The 23907-nt window shown below is 42.3% G+C and overlaps 1 protein-coding gene across 1 annotated transcript in view; it reads right to left on the bottom strand.

Annotated features, from left to right (window-relative positions):
- The window catches only part of SEMA3C (semaphorin 3C), a 598500-nt gene that overhangs the window by 246490 nt on the left and 328103 nt on the right, over positions 1-23907 (bottom strand). The window contains exons 7-10 of the mRNA XM_086919828.1: positions 19262-19381; positions 14695-14837; positions 12551-12665; positions 5810-5879 (exon numbers count right to left, since the gene is read on the bottom strand). Coding sequence (XP_086775954.1) covers positions 5810-5879; positions 12551-12665; positions 14695-14837; positions 19262-19381 — 448 coding nt within the window. The remainder of the gene's footprint in view (positions 1-5809; positions 5880-12550; positions 12666-14694; positions 14838-19261; positions 19382-23907) is intronic.

Genomic DNA, 23907 nt, shown 5'->3' with positions numbered 1-23907 from the left:
ATATCTCGGCATCAGACTGTGACAGAAGCAGTGGATTAGGGGCTGAGTCTTTCACATGAGCTGGCGTGGTTTGTGCCACCATTTCTCTCACGACTGGTCATGTTTAATTTAGCTCCAGCTATAGTTGAAGGCCTTACCTTGTGCCGGGGACGCTATTGCTCCAGACCAAATTTGTGGTGTCCCCCCTAAAACCCCTCCCTCAGCCAATATCCCCAGGGAGGCTGGAGAGAAGCTGGCCTGCAAGCGTATGCGCAGGAATGAGGGTGCCATGATGTGATGCAAAAGCAGGGAAGAAATTTGGAACACCTGGAGGCTTTGGGATGAGTCAGCGCATATCCTATGGAGTATATTTCAAGTAATGACCCGGGCAGATGGGGCTCACCTCTTCAGGGCCTGCTTATTGGGTAAAGCAAGGAAGGGCCGGCCAGGTCGTAAAGCTGCCCTCTCCGGGCCCCTCAATGACAAACACTCTCTGCCCACTGGGACCCCACGCAGCCCACCTTGCAGTCCGGGGTCTCAAGAAGTCTCCAAGAGGTCCTTCCAACTGGGGGGAGACCCGGGGGTCTCCCCAGGCCTCAAAGGGTCATGGGTACTTCAAGGATGATACAGCTCACCATAGGCGCTGTGTGCAAAGTGGAGCCCAAGTCCCCAGCACTACCTCTGAAGGCCAGGGTCGGGGGCTCTGCAGGGGACAAAGCACTCCAGTCTACTCCACTGCCAGTGGTTGCTCCGCCCTTTCCTACATCCCTTAGGCAGGGAAATGTAGGAGCATCTGAGGGGGGCTCACATGGGACCAGCCATGAGTGGATGTGCAGCTGCAGCCTCACCTGCACAGTCCCCTTATACCTTGTGTCCAGTTGCTGCACAAATCTGCTGGGACTGTGTAACTCTGGAAGCCTGCTTCATTATGGGGGCATTGGGCACAACCCAGGTGAATTTGGCTCTCAGGTTGCACCTTGAAGTAATAGTGAAAGACCGGAGGCCCTTTGTGAAATGGCAGAGATCTGGGGTCAGGGATCCCTTCCGATCTGCGAGGGACATCTCTTCAGTGGCGGTCCCCTCTGAGGGACTTTCAGTCATCACATGATCGGAAGCTCAGAGAAATACTCTGCCACCCAATGCGGCCCGAGGGACAGCCACAACTGTTTTTTTGTAGAAGTTCAGGCGACCGCCATTTTGTAGTAAGCACTGTCTGCAGCTCCGGGAATCTCGGGTGCTCAAAATCTAGTCTGCCGCTAAAACCAGGCTCTCCATAATTTCGTCATGCCGCTGCATGCCCAGCGGGACTTACCTGCTACAATTGTGTGTCGGGCCACCTCCACTGACCGCTGTAATCAGTATGGGTAACGGAAGAGCGCGAAAGCGCAACCTACTCCACCGTCATCTTGGCCAAAGCATATATGCACTTTCAAACTGTTGAAAGTGTGTGAGTCCAAATATAGAAACCAAAGAAAACAGTACACATTAATGGCATAACTATATGGGTGGCAAAATGTTCTATGAAGGTTAAATGAAAGAAGCCTAAAATGACCGTACTGGGACAACAAGAACTGCAATGTGACCAACTCACAGATGCCAAAGAAACTTCCAGTTCTATTGTTAACCCTTCATTACAACAAAATCACTAAACCCAAGTTGTTAACTTGGCACCCAGAATAACCGATGCCAGGAGGATTGGTAATTCCGGGGAACAATTTTACCACAGTATTACAAACATTGCCCTTTTACACTGGGGAAATGTGTGTTAATCGCAGTGATTTCCATAGTTAATTCCCCAACTCAGGATCTTTTCCTGGGGAGAAAATCAGTCGGTTTGACCTGGCCACTTTGCTCCCAGAAACTCTGCAGTAATAACACATGAGCATTGACCGCTTGTGGTATTCACACATTACTTAGAATACGTTATTGAGATGGTAGCCGGAGTTCCTGGCCTAATCAGAAATTCTGAGGCCTTTTATTTTCTTCCCATTAACCTCTTATGTTGTTCTCCTCACCTAGCCACTAGTTCCATCATCCCGACATCCAGAACCTGACTGCAGCTGGCACGTGTTGCCAAAGAAATCTCAAATAAATAGATACATATTTAAATAAAATAAAAAAATAAAAATAATATATATATATATATATATATATATATATATATATATATATATATATATATATATATATATATATATATATATATATATATATATATATATATATATATATATATATATATATATGCCCAGTACACTAGACAATGAGAGCAAATAATTGCTACTCGTGTTTAATTGGAAATGTGTGCTGCTTTCCAAGTAGCCTTCAAAATCTGAATTTCCGCTGCTTTTGGAATGTATCATAATCTTGCCAGCTACGTCTTAGAGTTGGGAAATGATGCATAGTGTTGCAAATAGCCTGCAGCCACCCACCGTGAATACGCTTTATTCGTGTTTGAAGCAGTTTGGCTGAGGCTCACCATTACAACGAGAAACAAAACAGGCCCTTTAGTGCATGGAAGAAAACAACCATAGACAGCTTTGCCTTAGAATGGAAGCATACTTCAAAAGTTAGGAAAGGATAGGGCATTCTGCAAAAAGTATTGTGAAAATATTAGAGATTCTGTAAAAGAAATGGCCAAAATAAAAGTATTAAAAAAAGGAAAATGCAGAGGTCTTGACTGAAGTACTGCAGAAAGAACACATCTAAGATCATAAAGAATATGACTCTAACAGCAGGATCCCAACAAGCATTATTTCTTAAAGGCAGGTCCTTTAAAGGATAAACAATATACTACATGCAACAGTGTGTAGCTTTATAATCAAGGCAATGTACAGACCAGTGGCAATGTTGGGTGAGGCTACCGAACAGCATATAGATCTATGTCCAAACAGCAAGTCTCCCTCCTAGTCTTAAAATAAACCAGTTAAATGTATTTTAAAAAGTTATTTTGTCCTTTGTGTGACAATGAACCTTTCCAAGCAGTGAACTCTATGGCTAAAAAAGTACAGTATGAATAGGATACAGAAGAATTAACCTATGTAAAAAAGGACTGAAAGGTGAATTAAATTTGGGGTGGGTGGAACTTGTGAAGTTTTACTCTGTGGAATTCTGCGGAGTTACATGAAAACTATGTGAGATACTACTGAGTCCCATCAACAGGCGGAAAATATGCACTTAGTGCTGCTTGCACTGCAATTTATACCCAGGAGTGCGAGTGGCGCTGAGAAATCAACGCAAATAACACCATGCAATTTACAAAAGCACTGGCCATTCAAAGTGATTTTGGTGACCTTCGAAGTGAAAATCTACTCGAGCAGCAGCAAATCTACTCAGTAAGCAGCCTGTGATTTCAACTGCTTGCAAACGTCTGCAGCTGTCCATGTTAGAAAATAGCACTGGGGCGTTTCTGATATTCGTATTTCTGAAGCTTTGCAAGAACCAAATTTCCACCACGCGGCACTACAGTGGCCAAATCCCACCTATTACATTGGTAGAAGGAAATATTCTGCCCACCCTAAATGAAATAAGACAGTAGGCTGCAGCTCAGGAGATCGCCTTGATTAATCAGCTATGAGAGACTTCCACAATATTGCCAATAAGACACTTGCACCTCTTGTTCTAAACTCAGTCTAAATGCAAAATGTCATTGCCATCATGGACTTGTGGCAACACTTCGATGTCCCTGCCTCCATCTATTGTCTGTGGCCTGTGGTTGTTGATGTGGAAGGGGTTTTGCATTTCAGGACAGAACTCATGGACATATGTTTGCCACTGCTCCCATGTTGTCATGATAATGAGAAAGCTCTCTTTTGTTGACTTGTAAGGCAACATGCCCATAGACCTGAACTAAATCACTTTAAAAAAAATGTGAAGTGTGGATAATCATTACCTGTAATGGTTAATTTTGTGTGCCCCTAGTAAACCTGATGCAGCCAGCAACAAAAGTTATTGTGCCCATGTCTAGGTTTCACCTGTGGACTTCAGCTTCTAAAAGTTGCAGGAATCTACAGGAAAATCACCGAGGGTTAGGCGAAATCAACATGGAAACACCAACATGTAATGGAGTGTATTTCTACACTCTCTCACCGATACCCTGGTGTTGACACATAGGTGTGGGGGACTCATATCAGGCCGAAATATGCCTGGCTTGTAATCCAGACCTAATTCACGAACATTCACCTCAGTTTGAATATTAATGATTTACATTTCTTAGTCGATCTACGCCGGCTTAATTTCTCAATATAATTTACTAACCAACTGGTGATTCACAATCGTGTGATCTAATGTAGATCATGATATGGAAAATAGTGAGAAAGAGTCACTACTTCAAAAACGTCAAATGTGTAAAAAAAAGTCCATTAAATGTTTTAAATAAAATGTGAGCATTTTACAGCTGCATTATTCCTTTGTTTCACTAAACTATGAAACGCTGAATTTTAATGCAATCCGTAATATTCTTTATAATTCAATTGCATTTAACTTTTTGGTTTGTTTTAAAATAATTGTTAATCAAATGAACTCTGTGTTTGACAACCTAACCATCAACCTATGTGATTTTAGTGAGCAGATATATAACTTGTGTTTGCCACTAGAGTCTGCTTAACGAAAAAGGGCTTTGGGAATGCCCCTGAATTTCTATTTACTGCATTTAATTTCTAAATGGGGATTATTTTAATTAAACGTAGGCCAGTGAGCATTTAACTCCTTCCTTGAATTACATTTATATGTATTTAAATTTACTGGATATATCACATAGCAAATCTGCAGAGAAGCAGGATTAAGAAGTAGGCAGGAACTCTGTGTTGGATGGTAAGGAGTGTGCCCTGCCTGAAAAACCAGAAGAGAAGATGTGGATTGCAGCCTGATGGAAGATTGACTGCATTTTGACAAAGTGTTACAAGATTTTTGGGTGGTCGAGTGTGCTAAATTTGCAATCAAGGGGAGCGTTAAGGGGTGGCTAGCATATGTTCTATGCAAGGCAAGACACAAGCATGGTCATATTTCAATCCAATATAATTTGATATTCATCTGACACATATTATAATTATCATTGCAATGTGAAAGCATGTGCAGTAGGTTTGAATAGTAAAGCATGGTGCCAGTTCAGCAGAGTGTTAGTAACTCAGGGCAATGTTTCCCTACTCCCACTATATTCTACATCGTTTAAAGAACATTTAATCAATGTATGCAATGAAGATAAAGAAATATGCACCACCCTGGTGTGGCAATAGACTGTTTGATATGAATGTCCTCAGGTCTTATCATATATTTTCCAACTAAACAAAGATATCAGATGAGAATTGTTGATTACGTTCTAGCTTTAAATTGCACATTGGTAGCCAGGGATAACGGGGATTGTTTGTACTAAACGGCTCCTGCTGACTCCCACACTGAGGTTCATATTACCAGTACCGTGGCCTCAGTTCACCTCGCTGCAGTGCACTAATAACACCACAAGGCCTCTTGCAAGAACTATCAACTAAACAGATTGTTGTGCTCAGTATAACATTCAAACAGTGCGAAAGCAATGCTAATGCCTTTTTACCGGTTGTGCAAACTAGGAAATGTCTTATGATGTAAAAACCAATGATCCTTTGTAGTAGCATTCGCGGTAAAATGAAAATACTTTCTGGTTATTTCGGAAAGAGTTGACGCGTGTGGTAAGAACCCCCCTGACCTGCTGTTGTAAGAGAAAGAGTCCTCCTTTCACTTTAGCAGAAAAGGGAAAGATCCTCCTGAGATAAATAGATGGGGTTCTGTTTATATTGGCAAAATATACAAATACAACCTATCATTTCAAACTGTTAGTCAATACTTAAAAGCATACCTTGAAGTTGTGAATACTCCATACACCAATGTAGTCCGGGGGTTGTCTGTTTCTAAGAAAAATACATCCTCTGGTCGGAAAAAAACAAAAAATCAACTCATAGTGCATTTATTAATGTTTTAAAAAAGCATATATACATACACAACATTTTATCATCAAATCTTAAAGAATTCAATTGTTCAATTTAAGGAACTCTTATGACTCACGCGCTAAATAGCTCCCTGTAATGTACTAACAGATGTTTGTAGATGTGCTCCATGGTCACTGGGGCAGGCTTGGGAAGGTTTGCCTTCACGTCCTTACTGGCCACACCTCCCATTCAACCATCCAAGGATCTGCCTCGATTGTTTTTAACTGCAGCTATCAATGGTTTACAGGGTTAATTACAATGAGGCCATGATACCTTCCTTCAGAGCTTTCAAAGAACGAGGTGGATGTTCTCCAAGAGAGTGTTTGCACTGTTGTGGGGTTGATCTCATAGAATCGTAAACCGCCTCATTAACTGATTCTGCTTCTTACAGAGATGTGTAGCGGGGACATGGATTCCTGTCATCTGCTACGACAACTCTTGATAAAGGCAGACTGTACAGTTTACAACATGTTGATATGAATGCTCTGCTGTTTAGTGGTGCTTTGTGGCTGTGATAGGCCCCCTGGAGTACATTTTGGTGATGACACAAATCAGAAGACCCCATGACTCCGGAATGTATTACTTATAACGGTTCTTGAAGATGACTTCTAAAAACTGGCGAAACGTGAGGTGGGCACCGTTCCTCACCATGGATCTATATTGTACTGAGCTACTTTCATTGTTTGATAGGTGTAAAGAACATTTTGTTTGGTACTTTATGGGTTTCAACAAATAGACTGCAATACACTGGTCGATAGGTGACGACATGGGAGTGTATCACTGCAATAGATCTACAAAGTGGATATTTGCATGCCCCAATGCTTGCACTGACACCAGAGCGTTCATCAGCTTGTTCTGCTGTTCAACCTCATAATTGTAGAAATTGTTTTCGCAAGTATTTTAGCCTGGCTCATAGCTGTGCTCCACCTGGTGGCCGTTGCAGGACACCTCTACCTAGGTACATCTCTGATTAATCCTTCCGGTGGTCAGTTGTCTTAGGACACTCAAGTACCCTGCAATCCCAAAGAAACACAGAATCTTAGGGGCAGATGTATCAAGGGAATTTTTAGTCGCAAACGCTGTGATTTGCAAAAAAGCAGCGTTTGCGACTAAAAATTAGCTAAATGGAATGTATGAAGAAAAATGAATAGCAAAAAAAAGGAATCGCAAAATTTGCGATTCCTTAATTTTGCGTAAGCATTTAAGGAATCGCAAATTGCGATTCCTTAAATGCTATGCAACAAGCATTCCAATTTAGCGATTTTTCCTTAAGAAATTGCAAATTACCACCAACTTCAAGTTGGTGGTAATTTGCGAATTCTTACACAAATGCACTTTTTTTGCATTTGTGAAGGTGCCATGTGGCGCAAATACATGCCCTTAGGGCATGTATGTGCGCCATATGCGCACACATGTGAATTTCAGGGGTGCAGCAGGGTGTCCTTAGGACACCCTTGCACCCTTGAAATTATTCTCAATTTGCGATTCTCAAATTGCGAATCGCAAATTGAGAATAACTTTCCATTCATTCCTATGGGCCTCCCGGCCCATAGAAATGAATGAGAAATTATTCCTTAATTGCAAATTTGCAATTTGCTATTCGCGATTAAGGAATAAAAAGAAATCGCAAAAAAAATCGATTTTCTAGATACATTACATTTTGCAATTCTCAAATAGCGATCTCAAAAAATCGCTATTTGAGAATCACAAATAGGTATTTTGTTACATCTGCCCCCTAATCAATACCAAGCAACCTGTATGTTGCCTTTGAAATCCCTACATTTAATTGGAGTGCGATTTTGCATAGACATCAGGGCAGTGCTTTTTTTGATGAACAGGATTCAAGTCTTGCAGGGAACATCTGCATGATTGCAGGCATAGGATGCCACAATATGGTCTCAGCTATGAGCACAACTGCACAATATGGAAGAGGTCTTCTTCCTTAATCAATGTAAAAGATTGTATATTTAGGCTTATTTTGCACAATTGAAGAGTTAAGGGATTTATAACTATTGATTAAGGTGACAGATAGAGTGAGGGCCATTCTGTAGTTTTGACGAAATAGTGGAAACTTTGAAAGGAGACTAGCACTGGAACCTCCTTCTCCAAATACAATCAACATGAATATCAATTCAGCAGGTTAAAGTTGATACTAGAGGATTATTGGGAATCTGGGCGTCAGGTCATTAGACAGGAGAACATTGGAAATTGTCCTGCAGGGGGCTTTTCTTTCCTTCCTGGTCTAAATGAAGAATCACAATATATTATGTGCACAAACAATGCGTTGAATAAAACTTTTATCAACTTGGGCAAATCCATGTTTTTATTGGTGGCCCATAGTATATAGCAGTCAAATAAGTATCTCGTTTCCCTTGTGGTGGTGCATGGTGCAGATAAAAGGAGTGACTAGTCAGACTGCAGATAAGATGAGCCTGAGCTTTCCCCTTTCACAGGACTTTCCATTAGATATTCTTTAGCAAAATCTGTCTGTAGTTTGGGGGCCTAGTGTTGGGCCTGTTTGTTTCTGAGAACAGTAATGTCCTCCCTTTCCTCTGCTTCTAAACTCCCAAACCGTTAGTCCGGAGGCTGAATATTCTGCTGTTTCTCTGGCACTCTGCTTCAGTAGGAAAGATTAACCATTCATTTATCCAGAAGCTCAGTTTAATCATCTGTCTGCTTTATTTGGTACCTGGGATGGATTGGTGGTTGCTATTTGCACGGCACTACTGCCTACAGATGAGCTATTCCGTTCCTTGCAGCCAGAGTAGGGATGTCAGAGTTTCAGTCTGTTTTGCATAAAGATTCCACTTTGAATTTAAAATAAAAAAAGTGTTGCAACAAAAGTCATAGGGTTTTATTACCAACTGTGGTAGCATTTTTTTTCGCTGAAAAAATTGTGTTTATAACTGAACACTTTGATGCACTATCCCTGCTACCACCAGACATTGCAATCGCCATCCCCTACGGCTGCAAGACCACCCAGACCACCTGAAAAGAGGCATTGCCATCGTCCACAAAAACATGCACCGACTAACCACGCACTCCAATGACCGCATGACAAACATGGAACACCTCTACTTCCCGATCGGACCAAACCCAAAACCACCCTCAGCAGCACCCTCGTCTACAGGGCCCACAGCCCCAACCCCCTTTCACCGACTCCAACTTCCACCTTGACAACCGCAGTGACGACCAAAACACAGCCTCCCTCCTGGAGAACCTCGCCAACATCGGACTCATGCAGCTACTCACTACACCGACCCACACAGCCAGACACACGCCCAACCCCGCCGTCTCCGCCAGCGAGATCATCAGATACAGCCATACCACCAAACTCCCTTGGGCCGACCATCACTGCGTACACCTTGCCTTCCACACACCCACCGCACACCACCATCACCATCGCCCACCCAATTGCAGCTTGACTAAGGTCACAGAAGAACTCCTTGTCAACTCCCTCAGCACAACCATTCCACCAACACCACAGCACGCAACCTCCAGCAATGGATCTCCAACTGCACCAACACCCTGGCATCCCTCAAGAGAAGACCAGGCAAACAACAATCCAAGGCAGTCAGCTGGTTCACCAGTGTCCTCCACGAATTCAGACACACCTGCAGACGTCTCAAGAAGTAATAGAGGAGCAACAAAGCTCCGGAGGATAACGCAACCTTCAAATCCGCCGTCAACACACACCACCTCCTCTTTAAACCCACTAAGAAAATGGCCAGAATCAACGCAAACTCCCACAACAGCAAAGAACTCTTCACCATCATGAAGGAATTCACCAGGCCTAACAGTGAGACCTCAGACGTTCCCCCTCTCAAGACCTCTGCAACAAACTTAGCACCTTCTTCCACCACAGGATCAAGAAGATCTATGACAGCTTCAAAACCCTACACCAGGTTGCCACACCTCCTTCTATCACAGACAACCAATCCGCCCCTCAACAGACCATGCTCTGCTGTACCATGCTCATGATTGAGAACAGGCTCAAGACCATGAAGAACATCCACTCAGGGGCCCAACAGACCCATGCCCGTACCACATCTTCCACAGAGCAGCTCCCGCCATGGCCCCCCATCTCAGCCACATCATCAACTGTTACATCGCAATCGCCACCTTCCTCAACGACTGGAAACACGCCAAGATCAACCCCCTGCCGAAGAAGCCATCTGCTGACCCAACAGACCTCAAGAACTTCAGATCAATCTTCTTCCTCCCCTTCCCAGCCTAGGCCATAGAGAAGGCCATCAATAACCAACTCTCCAAGTTAATTGATTAAAAAGCACATCCTGGACACCTTCCAAACCAGTTTCTAAACCAAGAAACAGCACAGTGACGACATTCCTCGTCGCCACAAATGACATATGATCCCTCCGCGATCGGAGCGAGACAGCACCCCTTATCTTACCAGACCTTTCGGCAGCCTTCAACACCATTTCCCGCCACACCCTAATCACCAGACTCCATGGCACCGGCATCCACAACAGGGTTTTGGACTGGATCCAGTCCTTCCTCAGCGGCAGGACCCAGTGATCCAGACTACCACCGTTCCTCTCAGAACCCACAGAGATACGCTGTGGAGTGCACCGGCTCTCCTCCCTAAGCCCTACCCTTTTCAACATCAACATGGCCCCCCTCGATGACACCCAGCTGATTCTCTCCCTACCCAATGAACCCTCAACCACCAGAACCAACTTCCACAGCGGAATGAAGGCTGTCGCAACATGGATGAAAGACAGCAGCCTCAAGCTGAACTCGGACAAGACTGTAGTCCTCATCCTGGGAACCATTGCGCCAGCCTGGGACGACTCCTCGTGGCCAGATGCTCTGGGTGCTCCCTCAACCCTGACAGACCACGCACGCAACCATGGCATCATACTGGACTCTTCACTCAAGATGAACCGCCAACGCAGTTTACTCAGCCTGCTTCAACATACTCCACCTGCTCTGAAAGACTTTCAGATGGATCCCCACAGAATCCAGAAGGACGGTCACCCACATACTCATCACCAGCAACTATGAGAACACACTCTATGCTGGTGCCCCCATAAACAGCTAATTAAACTACAGTAAGTCCAAAATGCCGTATCCAGACTGGTGCTCGACATCCCTGCTGCAGCCACATCACACAACACCTCCAACAACTCCACTGGCTTCCAGTCAACAAAAGAGTCACTTTCAAGCTCCTTACTCACAACTACAAAGCACTACACAACGAAGGACCAGCATACTCGAACAACCGCCTCACGTTCTCACATTCCACTTACCCACCAGGAAATTCCTATCTGCCCAACATGCCCTCGCCGCCATCCCCAGGTTTCACAAGACCAGAACTGGAGGAAGATTGTTCTCCTACTTCACCATCAAGACATGGAACTTCCTACCCCTGCACCACAGGCAATCAGCATCACTGACCCAATTCAGAAAGGACCTCAAGACCTGGCTCTTGGAATGATCCTCCACCCAGTCCGACCAGCGGCCCTCCACCCCCAGTGCCTTGAGATCCTCATGGGTGAGTAGCAGCACTTTATAAGCCCCTGACTGATTGATAGATCAAAGAAAATAAGGAACAGGAGGAAAAGTGAAGAGTTAGTAATGTTTACATTACTTAATAGTAATTCTCTTAAGTGAACTGACTCTTTTTCACCCCATTCCTTCAAGTCTACTTTCACACCGTGAATACATACTACACACGAACCTCTGAGAAAAAGGTTCACAGACATGCAAAAACATGGGTTTTAATAGAAATACATCAAATGCTTCATGTTCACTAGTAATACGTGTATTCTGATATACAAAATCAGAGCTGCAGACCCCTCATGGTGTAAGGCCCTAGCTCTAGAGTCCTTTTGATTAGTCACTAATGACCTACTCTTTTAGGAATGACTTCGAATCAACACTCTACAGACAATCTTCCAAATTGTAACAAGTTATTTCTGGCCCTCTACCTCATCTAAATGAGGCCACATTTCAAACGCCATACACCTGACCTTCTTCCCCAACATGAGATGTGGTACAATGGAATCCTCTTCTAGCCACCACTGTCCCCTTATTAAAAGCAATCTATCCTGACTACATAACACGACTTACTATACTAACCCCTTCTCCCACTATCAGAACACTTAAATTGAAACAACATATGTGTGTATATGATTTGAATGCTAGAACACATTGGTTTAGCTCAAGCCCCAACAAGTTCACGTTTGAAAATATACCTATTATTGCTTTGTTGTAGAACTGGCATTCTTACTGAGTCAAACTTTGCTTTTCCGCACAAATATTTTTACTGAAGTAAGTATACAGTAAAAGATACTGATAAAGAAAGATTGTATAATTAACACATTTCAGAGCATAGATAGTAAATACATCTTATCCACCTTTCTATTACTGGGTCTGATGCTCGCTACTACCTTAGGAACTGTCCTTGAAGCCGAAGAGCAGTAGACCCATTCTAATGACTTTCAGGAAGCTGGAGATGGTGGTCGATGGAGCCTTCTATGGCATCATTGAAACCACTAAAGCACACAATATGGTATTTCAATTCAATGAAGTGCAATTAAAAACTATTTTCATGAAGGAAAATAATGTTTGAAACATAATCTTACCTAACTCATCAAAGTGAGTCTCTGTTCCATCGTCTTCCATCACTGAGCATACCAGTTGTGCCTTCAAAAATGTGGTCCATTTATTGACAAGACTGCGCTGGCCACCAATGTCATTCTAAAAAATTAGGTAGAGTGTCAGAAAAACAACAAGCAATGCTCTTCATCGTTATTCACATTGCTTTAAACAGCTACTCAACAAGGCTGTAAAGTGACTCTGTTTAGCTGGGTTTAATCACGATTGTCCTTAAAACGTATATCCATTATTTGAAATGCCCTTATAAACCCAAAGAATGCTTTTAATGTTATATATAGAAACCTCATTTTTCAACATTAGCCGAAATCATCATTGTTATGGGCCAGCCAATGATAATTGGCACACTCTGTTCTAATTAAGGTTTACCATTAATTCCACTTGATCCTTTTGAGGTCCATGAAAAGGGTGCTGTTTTGGGCCATATTTTTTAATTGATAAATGGTTAACATAAGTGTGAGTGATTTTCTTGTAAAATGTGAAGTATTTAACTCCTGGATGAATAGTTCAGCTACAGCCCTCCAGTCATTCTAGAATTCCTGTCACAGGTGGGTGTAGCAAACCCTCCTTTTCTGCATGGTCACCCCAGGTTTTTTATTCATTTCGGGATCCTATTTTACTGGTTTATAAACTCTGCACACTTTACCACCCCAGAAGTGCATTACCTTGCCTGTGTTCCCATTTGAACATAGTTAAGTTGGCTCACCCCTGATTGACATCTTTAACTTGCCCACAAGTTCCTTGTATGTGGTGTAGAAAATGCACCCAGGACCTGGAAGTTAAATACCACCTGTGGATTGCAGCACCTTCTGTGCCATCCACAGAGTGGACCTATACAACATGGCTTCTTGCTACTATGTGTAGCCTAACTTCACCAGCCTAATAACTTGCTGTCATACCTGTAAAAATAGCCTTTTGACAGACAAGAACCTCTACTTTAAATATGATTATGTAAAGCCTAAGTACAACTTGTTGTCCGTAAAGTAAGGTGCCGAATATTTTTCAATTGAAACATGTGCAAAATAAAATTTAGCATGTTCCTCCGGTGACTAGCCCCCAAAAGCTTGTTTCTCTGGCTGGGCTGTAACTGGATCCTCGAAAATGTGAAAGTACATATTATAAACCTTTTCCAGGAATCAGCTACAAAGTTCATACAAAGTCTATTTGTAATATTTATAAAAAGTCCAATTTAATGTTAAAGATTTATTTTTAATTAATATTTAGGAAACGCAACATTTAGAAAGTTACCGTTTACCTTCCTGACTCTCCAGTAGACTAATAAGCATTAACCAACTGACAGCTTGCCTGCCAGTGCTTGACCCTAATAATGTCTGAAAACTGCTCTCAGAGCAGAAACAATAGCCTGGGTGTGAAAACGTATTTTTCTCCCCTTGCAGGGTGGGCAGGTGCGAAGTATCCAGAAACACATTCCTGTATGTGTGGTGTATAGTCCTCCCATTGCCCAGAGCTGCCCCTCATGTTTTTAAACCTTGACTAGCTGTGCATTTTGTGTAGCCACCAGTAGTTTAAAAACCAAAAGCTGACTTGCAAGCCTTGCGGCTTCCCAAATTCACACACAGCTACCTTGGTTTCAAGTAATTGTTGTTCTGCTATATGTTGTCCTCCATTCACCCCTTCATAAGATAATATTGTTGTGTATGGAAACCGTTCATTGTTCAAATTAAATAAATTAAACAAAATATACATATATGAATATACATATATTTACATATATATGTATATATATATATATATATATATATATATATATATGTTTTGAGTGTGAATTAGGAATATTATCGAGCTTTAAAGTAATTCTGTATAGTTTGCTGACAAAGAATGTCATGATGTGTTAGTTAAACACACAACAAATATTTTTAAAGACTATGCACCTGACCAGCTCTTTTCATGCATATAAAAATATGGACGGAGTTCATAATTGTACGGATGTCAGGATTTAATTCAGACACTAATGCCTTTTTAATGTGCCTCACAAATCCTGCCCGACATTAAGGAACAGGAACCATGCTTCTACTGCCGCCATGCACTGCTTGTACTCTCGTCTTGTTAGGCTAATTAGATGTCCTGAAATAGCAGAGAAACAAATGCTTACTGGGCAGACTCTGGCAATCATTGAATGAATCTGCTTGGTGCTGCCGCTGTTATCTGTCAGCCGCTCTTTGAAGAAGAAATACACTTTGGCATCATTAGGATGTGAACCATCTGGGAGGAGCTGCGCATCCACAAAAATTGGCTCTGAAAGAAATTAATTAAATGGTAGATTCTGACAACACAATGGAAGTTTTCATCTTAAATTAAAAAGTTGTGCTTGACTTACACATTGTTATGAAATACGTGTTTTTTGTGTAAATGTTTCTGGAATGGTCAATGCCATGACTGCTTTTTATTTCCAGTCATCCACATCTATACTTAAGAAGGCCACACAGCCCCAGGCAAAACTCAGTGCTACAATTCTGACTTTTTTTTACAGGGTGCACAAACATGTTTTTAAAACTCCCTACTTTTGTGGGGTGATTCACTGAGCAACAATGTAAAAATGATACGCTACTAACCTGCAAACGTTTTTTAAAGTTAGGACTTTATCATACAGGCATCTTCAAAGAAGTGAGCATCATAAAGCACCTTTACAAAGAAAGTCTCTTTTTCACACCAACTGAGGGGTGCTCTTCATTTAAACAGAAACTATTCTGTAACACTGACAATTGGATAACTTTAATCTTTTATGGCATTTAACTGTCCTCTATCGGTTATCTCAATTTATAAAATACCACAGCACCCGACTTGCACCTCACAGGAAATGACACCTGTAGTCACAAGGCAATTATCCAATATGGAGAAAAAAATGAAGCATCATGTCCAGGGAGAGGGAATGACTTAGAGTGTGAACTCCTTCCTTGGACTCCCGTCTACTTGCTCTGATTCAACTTCCATGTAATTTATACCATCATAGTCCTAGTTATCCACTAGGAAAAACGTTTTAAACTCAGGAAAAGGAGTCCCTGGGAAACAAGGACCTGATCTAAGCCCTATCAAATTTTTGCAGATCTGTGGAATAGGGATTTTTCTATTTCCTTGACCCAACCTTCAACCCCTTTGCTTGTGGGGACTGGAATATGGAGGGATAGATTGGATGGTCAATCCACCCAAATATGGATAACCCTGGGCATGGATAGAGCTATTACTAAATAATAAGTGAGTGATAGTGATTCCTTACAGCCCGTTTCTATGTTGTCAATTCTTGATGAACACAGAGAAAAATACCCACTGCGCATGTTTAGTGGTAAATTTATTATGAAGCCTTTGAAGCTTAGAAACAGTAGAAAATTGAATACAGAATAATTGGATAATGTACAATTACGAGTGTATTGGCTCCTCCGCTAAGGCAGAGGAGCGTCCCCCCACTGCTGCTGTGCAGCAGTAAAAGAAAGGAAAAATAAAATGATAATAACACAATGTTATTATAATTGTATTCTTCTCTGTTGCTGCAGCATGAGGGCGGAGCTGCTCTGCTGACAGAGCAGGGTAGGAGCGGTGGGCACACTAAAGTGCGCATGATGCTTCGACCGGCCTTCTCGGACCAGCCAAATAGTCATGCGCACTGTAGCATGTTCTCCATGCAGGCTGCATCACAACCTACATGGAAAACATGCCCAGACCCCCAGTCCCTGAATCAGCGCCGAACCATGGACCAATCATTGCAGCATTGTGATTGGTTTAGGGAGCCAATCACAACACTGCATTGAATTGTGACTGGCTCAGGGGAGCCTGGCTGCTTCCTGTTCGGCAAAGGAGCGACAATGTGGGACAGAGTGGTGAGGGGGTAAGTGAATTTTCTTTTTTTTTTTTCAATTATGGCTCCTTAACTCCTAGCCCCCACTCTCCACCACCTCAGATCAGTGCTGGCCGCCATTGCCGAAAAGAAAGCTGAGTGAAATATTCGAGCTTCGTTAAATGAAAACATAAAAAGGTACTTTTATAACTAACATAAACACACGTAAACACTTTATCAGCCATGTTTGTTTTTCAAAAGACACAAACAATTCATTTGAGTCTTAAGAAAATAAATAGCCAGATTGATGATGTCTGTTTAAGTCACAATGCAGCAAATTGAATCCACTCAAATCCCAATTCAGACTTAGAGGACTTGTCCTCACTGAGGAAGTAAGAAGATTCACTCAATGAAAGCACTAAGAAAGAACAATAAAATAGTAAGGCATATGGACGAAATATGGACCCCACTTTCTATCTCTTATTACTTATAATCAGCTTTCTGGATGCTTACAACAAAAAAAGAATTAGATGTTAGTTACAGAAATGTAGGATAATGATTGATTGCAAAAGATTTTAGAACAAATTACACAAGAATGAATTATACTTTGAAGTTTAAATTTGTTATTATAAGCTCATAGTAAAGAGCATTCGATTTTTTACATCAATATTATTATCGGTATTATCATTCTTTTATTATTGTCACATATATGGGATTTCATCATATCTCAGTAATACTTTTATTATTATTATTATTCAATATAATGATGTTAAAATAAAAGGAATAGTATTATTGGTATCAGTTAAAATGCTGATGCAGAATAATAATAATAATAATAATAATAATAATAATAATAATAATAATAATAATAATAAGAAGAAGAAGAAGAAGAAGAAGAAGAAGAAGAAGAAGAAGAAGAAGGAGAAGAAGAATGATGCTTCATTCCCTCATATCAAACTAACTAAAGAAAAATCAACCACACTGCGAGCAAAGGCCTGATGATATCCCATTTGACAGATGGATTGGTCTCAGTAACCAAAACATTCGATCACATAACCCTCAAACTAAAAAAAAACTGCATTGGATGTCCATCACAGAAAGAACAACGTTAAAGATGGTGTGCATAAGGTTCAAAGACATCTATTCTGTGTAAATCAATTTTATTTTCTGCATTCGATTTTTTACATCAATATTATTATCAGTATTATCATTCTTTTATTATTGTCACATATATGGGATTTCATCATATCTCAGTAATACTTTTATTATTATTATTATTCAATATAATGATGTTAAAATAATAGGAATAGTATTAATGGTATCAGTTAAAATGCTGATGCAGAATAGTAATAATAATAATAATAATAATAATAATAATAATAATAATAAGAAGAAGAAGAAGAAGAAGAAGAAGAAGGAGAAGAAGAATGATTCCCTCATATCAAACTAACTAAAGAAAAATCAACCAAACTGCGAGCAAAGGCCTGATGATATCCCATTTGACAGATGGATTGGTCTCAGTAACCAAAACATTTGGGGCCCGATGTAGGTACCAAATACCGGTCGGAAACGGCCGATTTTGGCGGTTTCCGACCGGTATTTGGCCTACTGAGATGTAGGGGACCTTTTTTTGTCCGATTCGGTATTTTACCGATTCGGTAAAATTACCGAATCGCAAAAATACCGAATCGGTAATTTTACCGATTTTTTTAATTTGGGATGTAGGTGGGACTACTTTCAGTCCCACAGGCCCTTCAGATTCGGTATTTTAACACCCAATCCAATTGGGTGTTAAAATACCGAATCCAGGTATGCATGCACATGTGTGCATGCACACCTATGCCATGTGACAGACAGACATGCTCTTAGGGCATGTCTGTGTGCCACATGGCTCACATGCCTTTTTTTGGGGTGCTGGAGGGTGTCAAAGTGACACCCCCTGCACCCTTGCACAAATCGGTAATTACCGAATCGGTAACGGTAATGCCCATTGATTCCTATGGGCTTCAAGGCCCATAGGAAGCAATGGGGGATACCGAATCGGTATTTACAGAATCGGTAAATACCGAATCTTACAGATTCGGTATTTACCAAATCTGAAATACCTACATCTCCCCCCTCTAATTTACCACTTCATAAATACCGATTCAGTATGATTCGGTATTTATGAAGTGGTAAATGTAGATTTACCTACATCGGGCCCCAAATCACATAACCCTCAAACTAAAAAAAACTGCATTGGATGTCCATCACAGAAAGAACAACGTTAAAGTTGGTGTGCATAAGGTTCAAAGACATCTATTCTGTGTAAATCAATTTTATTTTCTTCTTCCTACAAAATACAGAAATAAATAAACCTCTAAAGAGCACAGATATACTCAGGCTTGAACCCATCTCAAGAGCAGTATCACCCTTTGGAAAACTCCTTCGAGCTCAAATGAGAGGTCATGAGGATCTCATATTTTGTAAAAAGAAATGTATTTCAAGCAGCACTTAAATTGGCAACCAAACAGATCCTAGATTCTCACTATTATGTACCCACCTCTATATCCCATTCCTCTCCTTAATCCCTTGCCCTTTGTCTATATGCTATCAACTAATTTTTTCTCCAGATCTCTCACTTCCGTGCAGTGCAGCACTATCTTGCGTACATTTTTGCACATCTGGGCCATTGTCTTTACCCTTAAATCCATGAAGATGCATTCTCTAACTCTCCCATCTCTTCCCATTATTCTCCAACTAGTTTCCACCCACTTCTATGCCAACACCATTCATGTTAAGCTCTGTTGACATCAGCTGCTCGAAATTAGATAACATTTATTTGAGGCACTGCATGAAAATGAAATAAAAACAATTTGGAAACAAATATTTCTAGTAACCTTCCTCTTACCACTTAACCACTTAGAATTGTGTTGGTCAGTTCTGACTGCATTCCGCTTGGTTACACTTCGGAAAATGGCTGCATCAGTTCCCATGAAATCGATAAACATTCCTGAGAATAGTTCTTCATCTAGAGAATTACATGAAGATAACAACGAGACATGCATCATTAATATATGAAGGTGGAAGTGCTATGAGCAAGAAATTATTACTGTGTCCTGCAGGAAGATAACCAAAACAGAATATATTCATAAAGCAAACTCCACTAACCAAAAACTACATAAAGGGTTGAGGAGCATGCAATATCAGCATCTATGCTGCTGGCACTGTATGTTGAAGTCACACAAACAATTTAGAATTAAACTATTCACTCCGACAATCATGGGTGTAAAATTTTGGCCACAATTTAGGTTCACACACATTAGAATGTCTCTGGCTTTAAAATACATGATTTCCCTTAGAACCCTAATACTGCATATAGAAAAAATGCTAGTGTAATACAAAAATATTGCATGTGAATTAATGTATTTATATGGTTTTTTTAGAGAACGTGTCAACATACCGTACAATGATGGGCTGTAAATGAAGTATTTTTTAAAATTTCTAATGCATTAGCCAGTGTCCGAGTTACGTCTTAGGCTACGAGCAGGGCCGGCCTCAGGCATGTGCAAGCTGTGCACCTGCACAGGGCCACCAAACCCCAGGGGCCACCACATCAATATATATCCTTAATATAATAATCCTCTGAGGATGGACACATATTTGCGTGGTGGCCCCTGGCAGGGATTTGGCGGCCTCCGGCTCTGTTCCTCTTCCAAACACCCTGACCCCCCCCTCTTCACTGGCCTCCATGCCTATTCCGGGGCCCCCTACCTACGCTCCCTGCACAGGGCCTCCATGAGCCAAGAGCCGCCCCTGCTACGAGGGAGTCTTGTACATAGAAGAGAGAAATGTACCCTAAGGACTTGCAGAACAGGCTGATAGCATTGAGCAGTGCTTAATTTGTGCCAGTGCTTTCCGGTGCATAGCACCAGCACTTACTGATCAGCGCCGGGTCTACCAAGCGTCTGAAACTCTGCACGTCATACGATATTGTGGCATAGGTAGTATATAACATTTCCTCACTGACTCGTGGCAAACAGTATTCTGTTCGTCTCCCGAGTCTCATGTTTTGGCTTTGAGACAGCGAGAGCCAATAAAATATATTCACATCACATGAGATTCATTACTGGGTCCAGACTCAAGACCGTCTGACTCCAACAACCATAATGTATTTATTCCAAAAGAATCTGTTTTCAGTCGTGAGGCTGCGCATTGCGAATTGCCTTGGTTAGACAGCGCCCCTTAGTTCAGTGCTGTTGCCGGTGGGCGTGACACTTGTTGGGCTATATTTGGTTTTGAGGGGCTAGAGCTGTGCGGCGACAGGCAGCGTGCGTTACTTTTTGAAAACAAATGTCATGCCCCGCCCCCAGCACATTCGCACCCCATCACGAGTCATCTGCGGTTCAGCTGGGTAGGGGTAGCCCAACAACATTGAGTGCAGGCAGCAGCAAGCCTATTGTCGTTATCAGTTAATAAAGGCAGGATGGCCAGTGCCCGGGCACCCACAACCACCACCAGCAACCGTAAGTGTAGCAGCAATTGCCAAAAGAACGCTGCTTTTTTCTTTTGTTTTGCGAGTTGGGTGGCTTGGCGTGATGCTATGGTCAACGTGGCAGCTCCGGCTCCAAGTAAAGAAATGACGATGTCCACCCAGTGGGCCCAGGTCTCTGATATGTGCAGTAGAGCAGGTAGGGGCTGACCTAACTTTGCCACTGACAAGTGTGGCAGAGTAAAGTGGGTGTGCATGCAGCACAGACAAAGCTATTGCTGAATACACTAGTAAGGGCTCATTTACATTTACTCTGTGAGGTTGGGAGCGGCCTGTGTCAGCACAGGGTTAAATTGCCCCAGTGCGGTGAACCACAGCCTAGCCGGGCGAGGGTTCAATGTATTTAAAATGTGCAAAACTGTAAAAAAAGAAAAAGCACTTGTAGATAGGGCCTGGCCGGGTTAATTTAAAGGCCCTGCCTGGCACAGGCGACATCAGAACACCCTGGATCTGACTTCCGGTCGGCGGTAACAGAGAACCTAACATTGACGGTGCTTTCTTCCGTGGGAGGATCGCCCCCTTCCCTACTGGTCCACTGGGCGAGCGGCCCACGATGTGGACGAGGATGCTGCCGGTCCGTCAGGACTCGCACCGTACACGGGCTGGTGCCCCCGACCCAGGGTGCTGTGCTCGTTGGCTCTATGATCTCATCTGTGTGTGCTCCCACTGTTCTCCCGGTGCCTCCCCCTGTGTGCTGACCTAGGTTGCCCGGCTGTGTATTATTCTGTGAACAAGAGATCTTTACTGTGATGTATATACAGTGAGCGTGTTACAGTGGCGGACAGCTGTGTGTGTGCCCCCGCGGTGCCCTACCAGCCAGATATTGGTTTGTGCACATGTACCTGTGAGTCTCACGTCCTTGTGTTATGTACCCTTCCTGCCCCAGGATACGTTATCTCCGTGGTGTGTATTCAGCTGTGGTTTTGTCGGCTTCCCAGTACCGTAGCAATGAAGCCATGAGCCCTGGTGCAAGCAAGGAAAATTGTCCATTGACTGCTGCCTGGTTAGTAAAATGCAGAAATTATCAAGGTTCGTTGGGCCCTTTAGGAGCCTTGGGTCAGGTGCCACTGTACTTGCTGCACCAATTATAGCTACGCCCCTGTAACCCCCCGCCATTTAATACCGCTAGCTTGGCATATGCTTCCTCCCAGCTGTGTGCCACCATGATACCGCCAGCTTAGCATATGCGCCCTTGATATAGCGCACCCTTCTTGCTCCAGTGCAGTCCCTGTGCCCCTACACTCCCGGCCTGGTGTACAATATGTATATATGTGTCCCCTTCCGTAATGGAGCTTCATACTTCCAATACATTCACCCGTAGTACAGGCTGCTTGATTTGTGCACCCACTGAGGTGGTACAGACCTCCGAGCTAAGTAGCACACTTTATGTAGTGTCCTTTCTTCCTTTTTACTACGCTTTGTGTGCCCTCCAACACTACTGGGGCTGTTGTGCTGATTTACACCTGTGGGCCCTTTCTTGGTATCATTTGTATATTTCCACATTGGGATGTGGGCGGCGCCTTTCACACTTTGTGCCTTGGGTGATTCTATTGTGAATTCAGAGCATAGGTGGGGTGCCTGTTGATGCCTTCTGGGATGCCCACACTCGTGAGCATGGAGTGAGCCACCCATGTACACATGTGGAGGAGCTCAGTTTGTGCTTACTGCCTGCTCTTCCTGACAGTATGTGTTAAGTGGTTGCTCTTCGTGGGTGAGTGTATGCGGGCTGCTGCCTGTGTTCCCCCCTCGCAGCTTGTTTGCTGTGGAGACCGGCATTGTTCGACTTGTAACAAATCCCTTGGAGGCGACGTAGGACAACTTGTATGATTATAGGGAACATGTAGAAGAGTGGCCCTCAATAGAAGAGAGGTAGAAAGAAAGATAGAGCAAGATCGATGAAGGGCAGAAAGAGGAGATGTTGAGAGAAAAGGGGTGAAACAAAAAGACAGAGGTGAGGAAGTGAAAGAGAGCTGAAGGTGAAACAAAGCTAGAGTGGTTGAGGTAAAGAGGTAGAGAGTAAGAGGTGATTTACAAAAGTTCATAATGAGACATGGAGAAGTAGAGGGATGCCCCTGGGTGTCGTGACAGTGAGGAAAGGAGAGTGGGTTGATACTGGGAAAGGGGCACAGAAAGATGCGAGACGGACAAAAAAAAAAAGAGGTAGAGGAGAGGTGTAGTAAGAAAGAAGCAAGTGAAGGAAGTGGGTGGAGCTGGGGAGAAGTAGGTGTGGCCTCCGACAAAAATTTGAGCACCCGGACTTCATATTTTACAAATTAAGCACTGGCACTGAGATATGTATTTATGGAACTGTAAATTTAAAATAAGACCTATTGGTATTTAATAGCCGGTATATGAACATTCAAATTCTGTGCACTGTTTGACTGACTTTTCTGGATTCAATCTCCTCTGAGTTATATGTGAAGAAAAAGGTCTTACAGTTTTGATTGGTAAAACTGAAATATGTTTAACATGCCACAATATGATACTTGTGCAAAGTAATGGAGTAACAAGTGAAGAACGAAAAATTAGCACACACAAGACAAGAAAGATTGAGAGTGAATATTATTCTCAAAGTAAGTCAAATTTCTACTCACTTTTTCTCAATTAGTCATACATAGGGTTAGTGAGTAACACGACACGTGTAAACGGCTGTCCGGAAATTCATTAGATAAAAACGGCGCATGTGGGCATGATTATAGTGACATAGTGAGTGAAGTGACAAAGTGACAAGATTTGTGTTTTTAAACACAAAGCTGATAAGACACTGTACATATATTTACAATGAAAGCATAGCGAAAAAGATCCAATTTCAAATTCAAATACAATAGCCCGAAGCTTAATAATACTATTAAATTGTTTTATGATAGAAGGGCATCTTGAGACATGGATGTACTGAAAAACCGTTGATGTTTCGAGCCTGACAATCAGCATAAATGAAAGAAGTCAGAAACGGGTCTTCATCAGACAGATTGGTGTATTGGACAGCCAATTCAAGGCACTCCAAG

The sequence above is a fragment of the Lissotriton vulgaris genome, chromosome 1_1 (assembly GCF_964263255.1).
Source record: "Lissotriton vulgaris chromosome 1_1, aLisVul1.2, whole genome shotgun sequence".
Taxonomy (NCBI): Eukaryota; Metazoa; Chordata; class Amphibia; order Caudata; family Salamandridae; genus Lissotriton; species Lissotriton vulgaris.
Note: the sequence above shows the minus strand (reverse complement) of the source record. Positions and strands in the feature narration are given on the sequence as shown.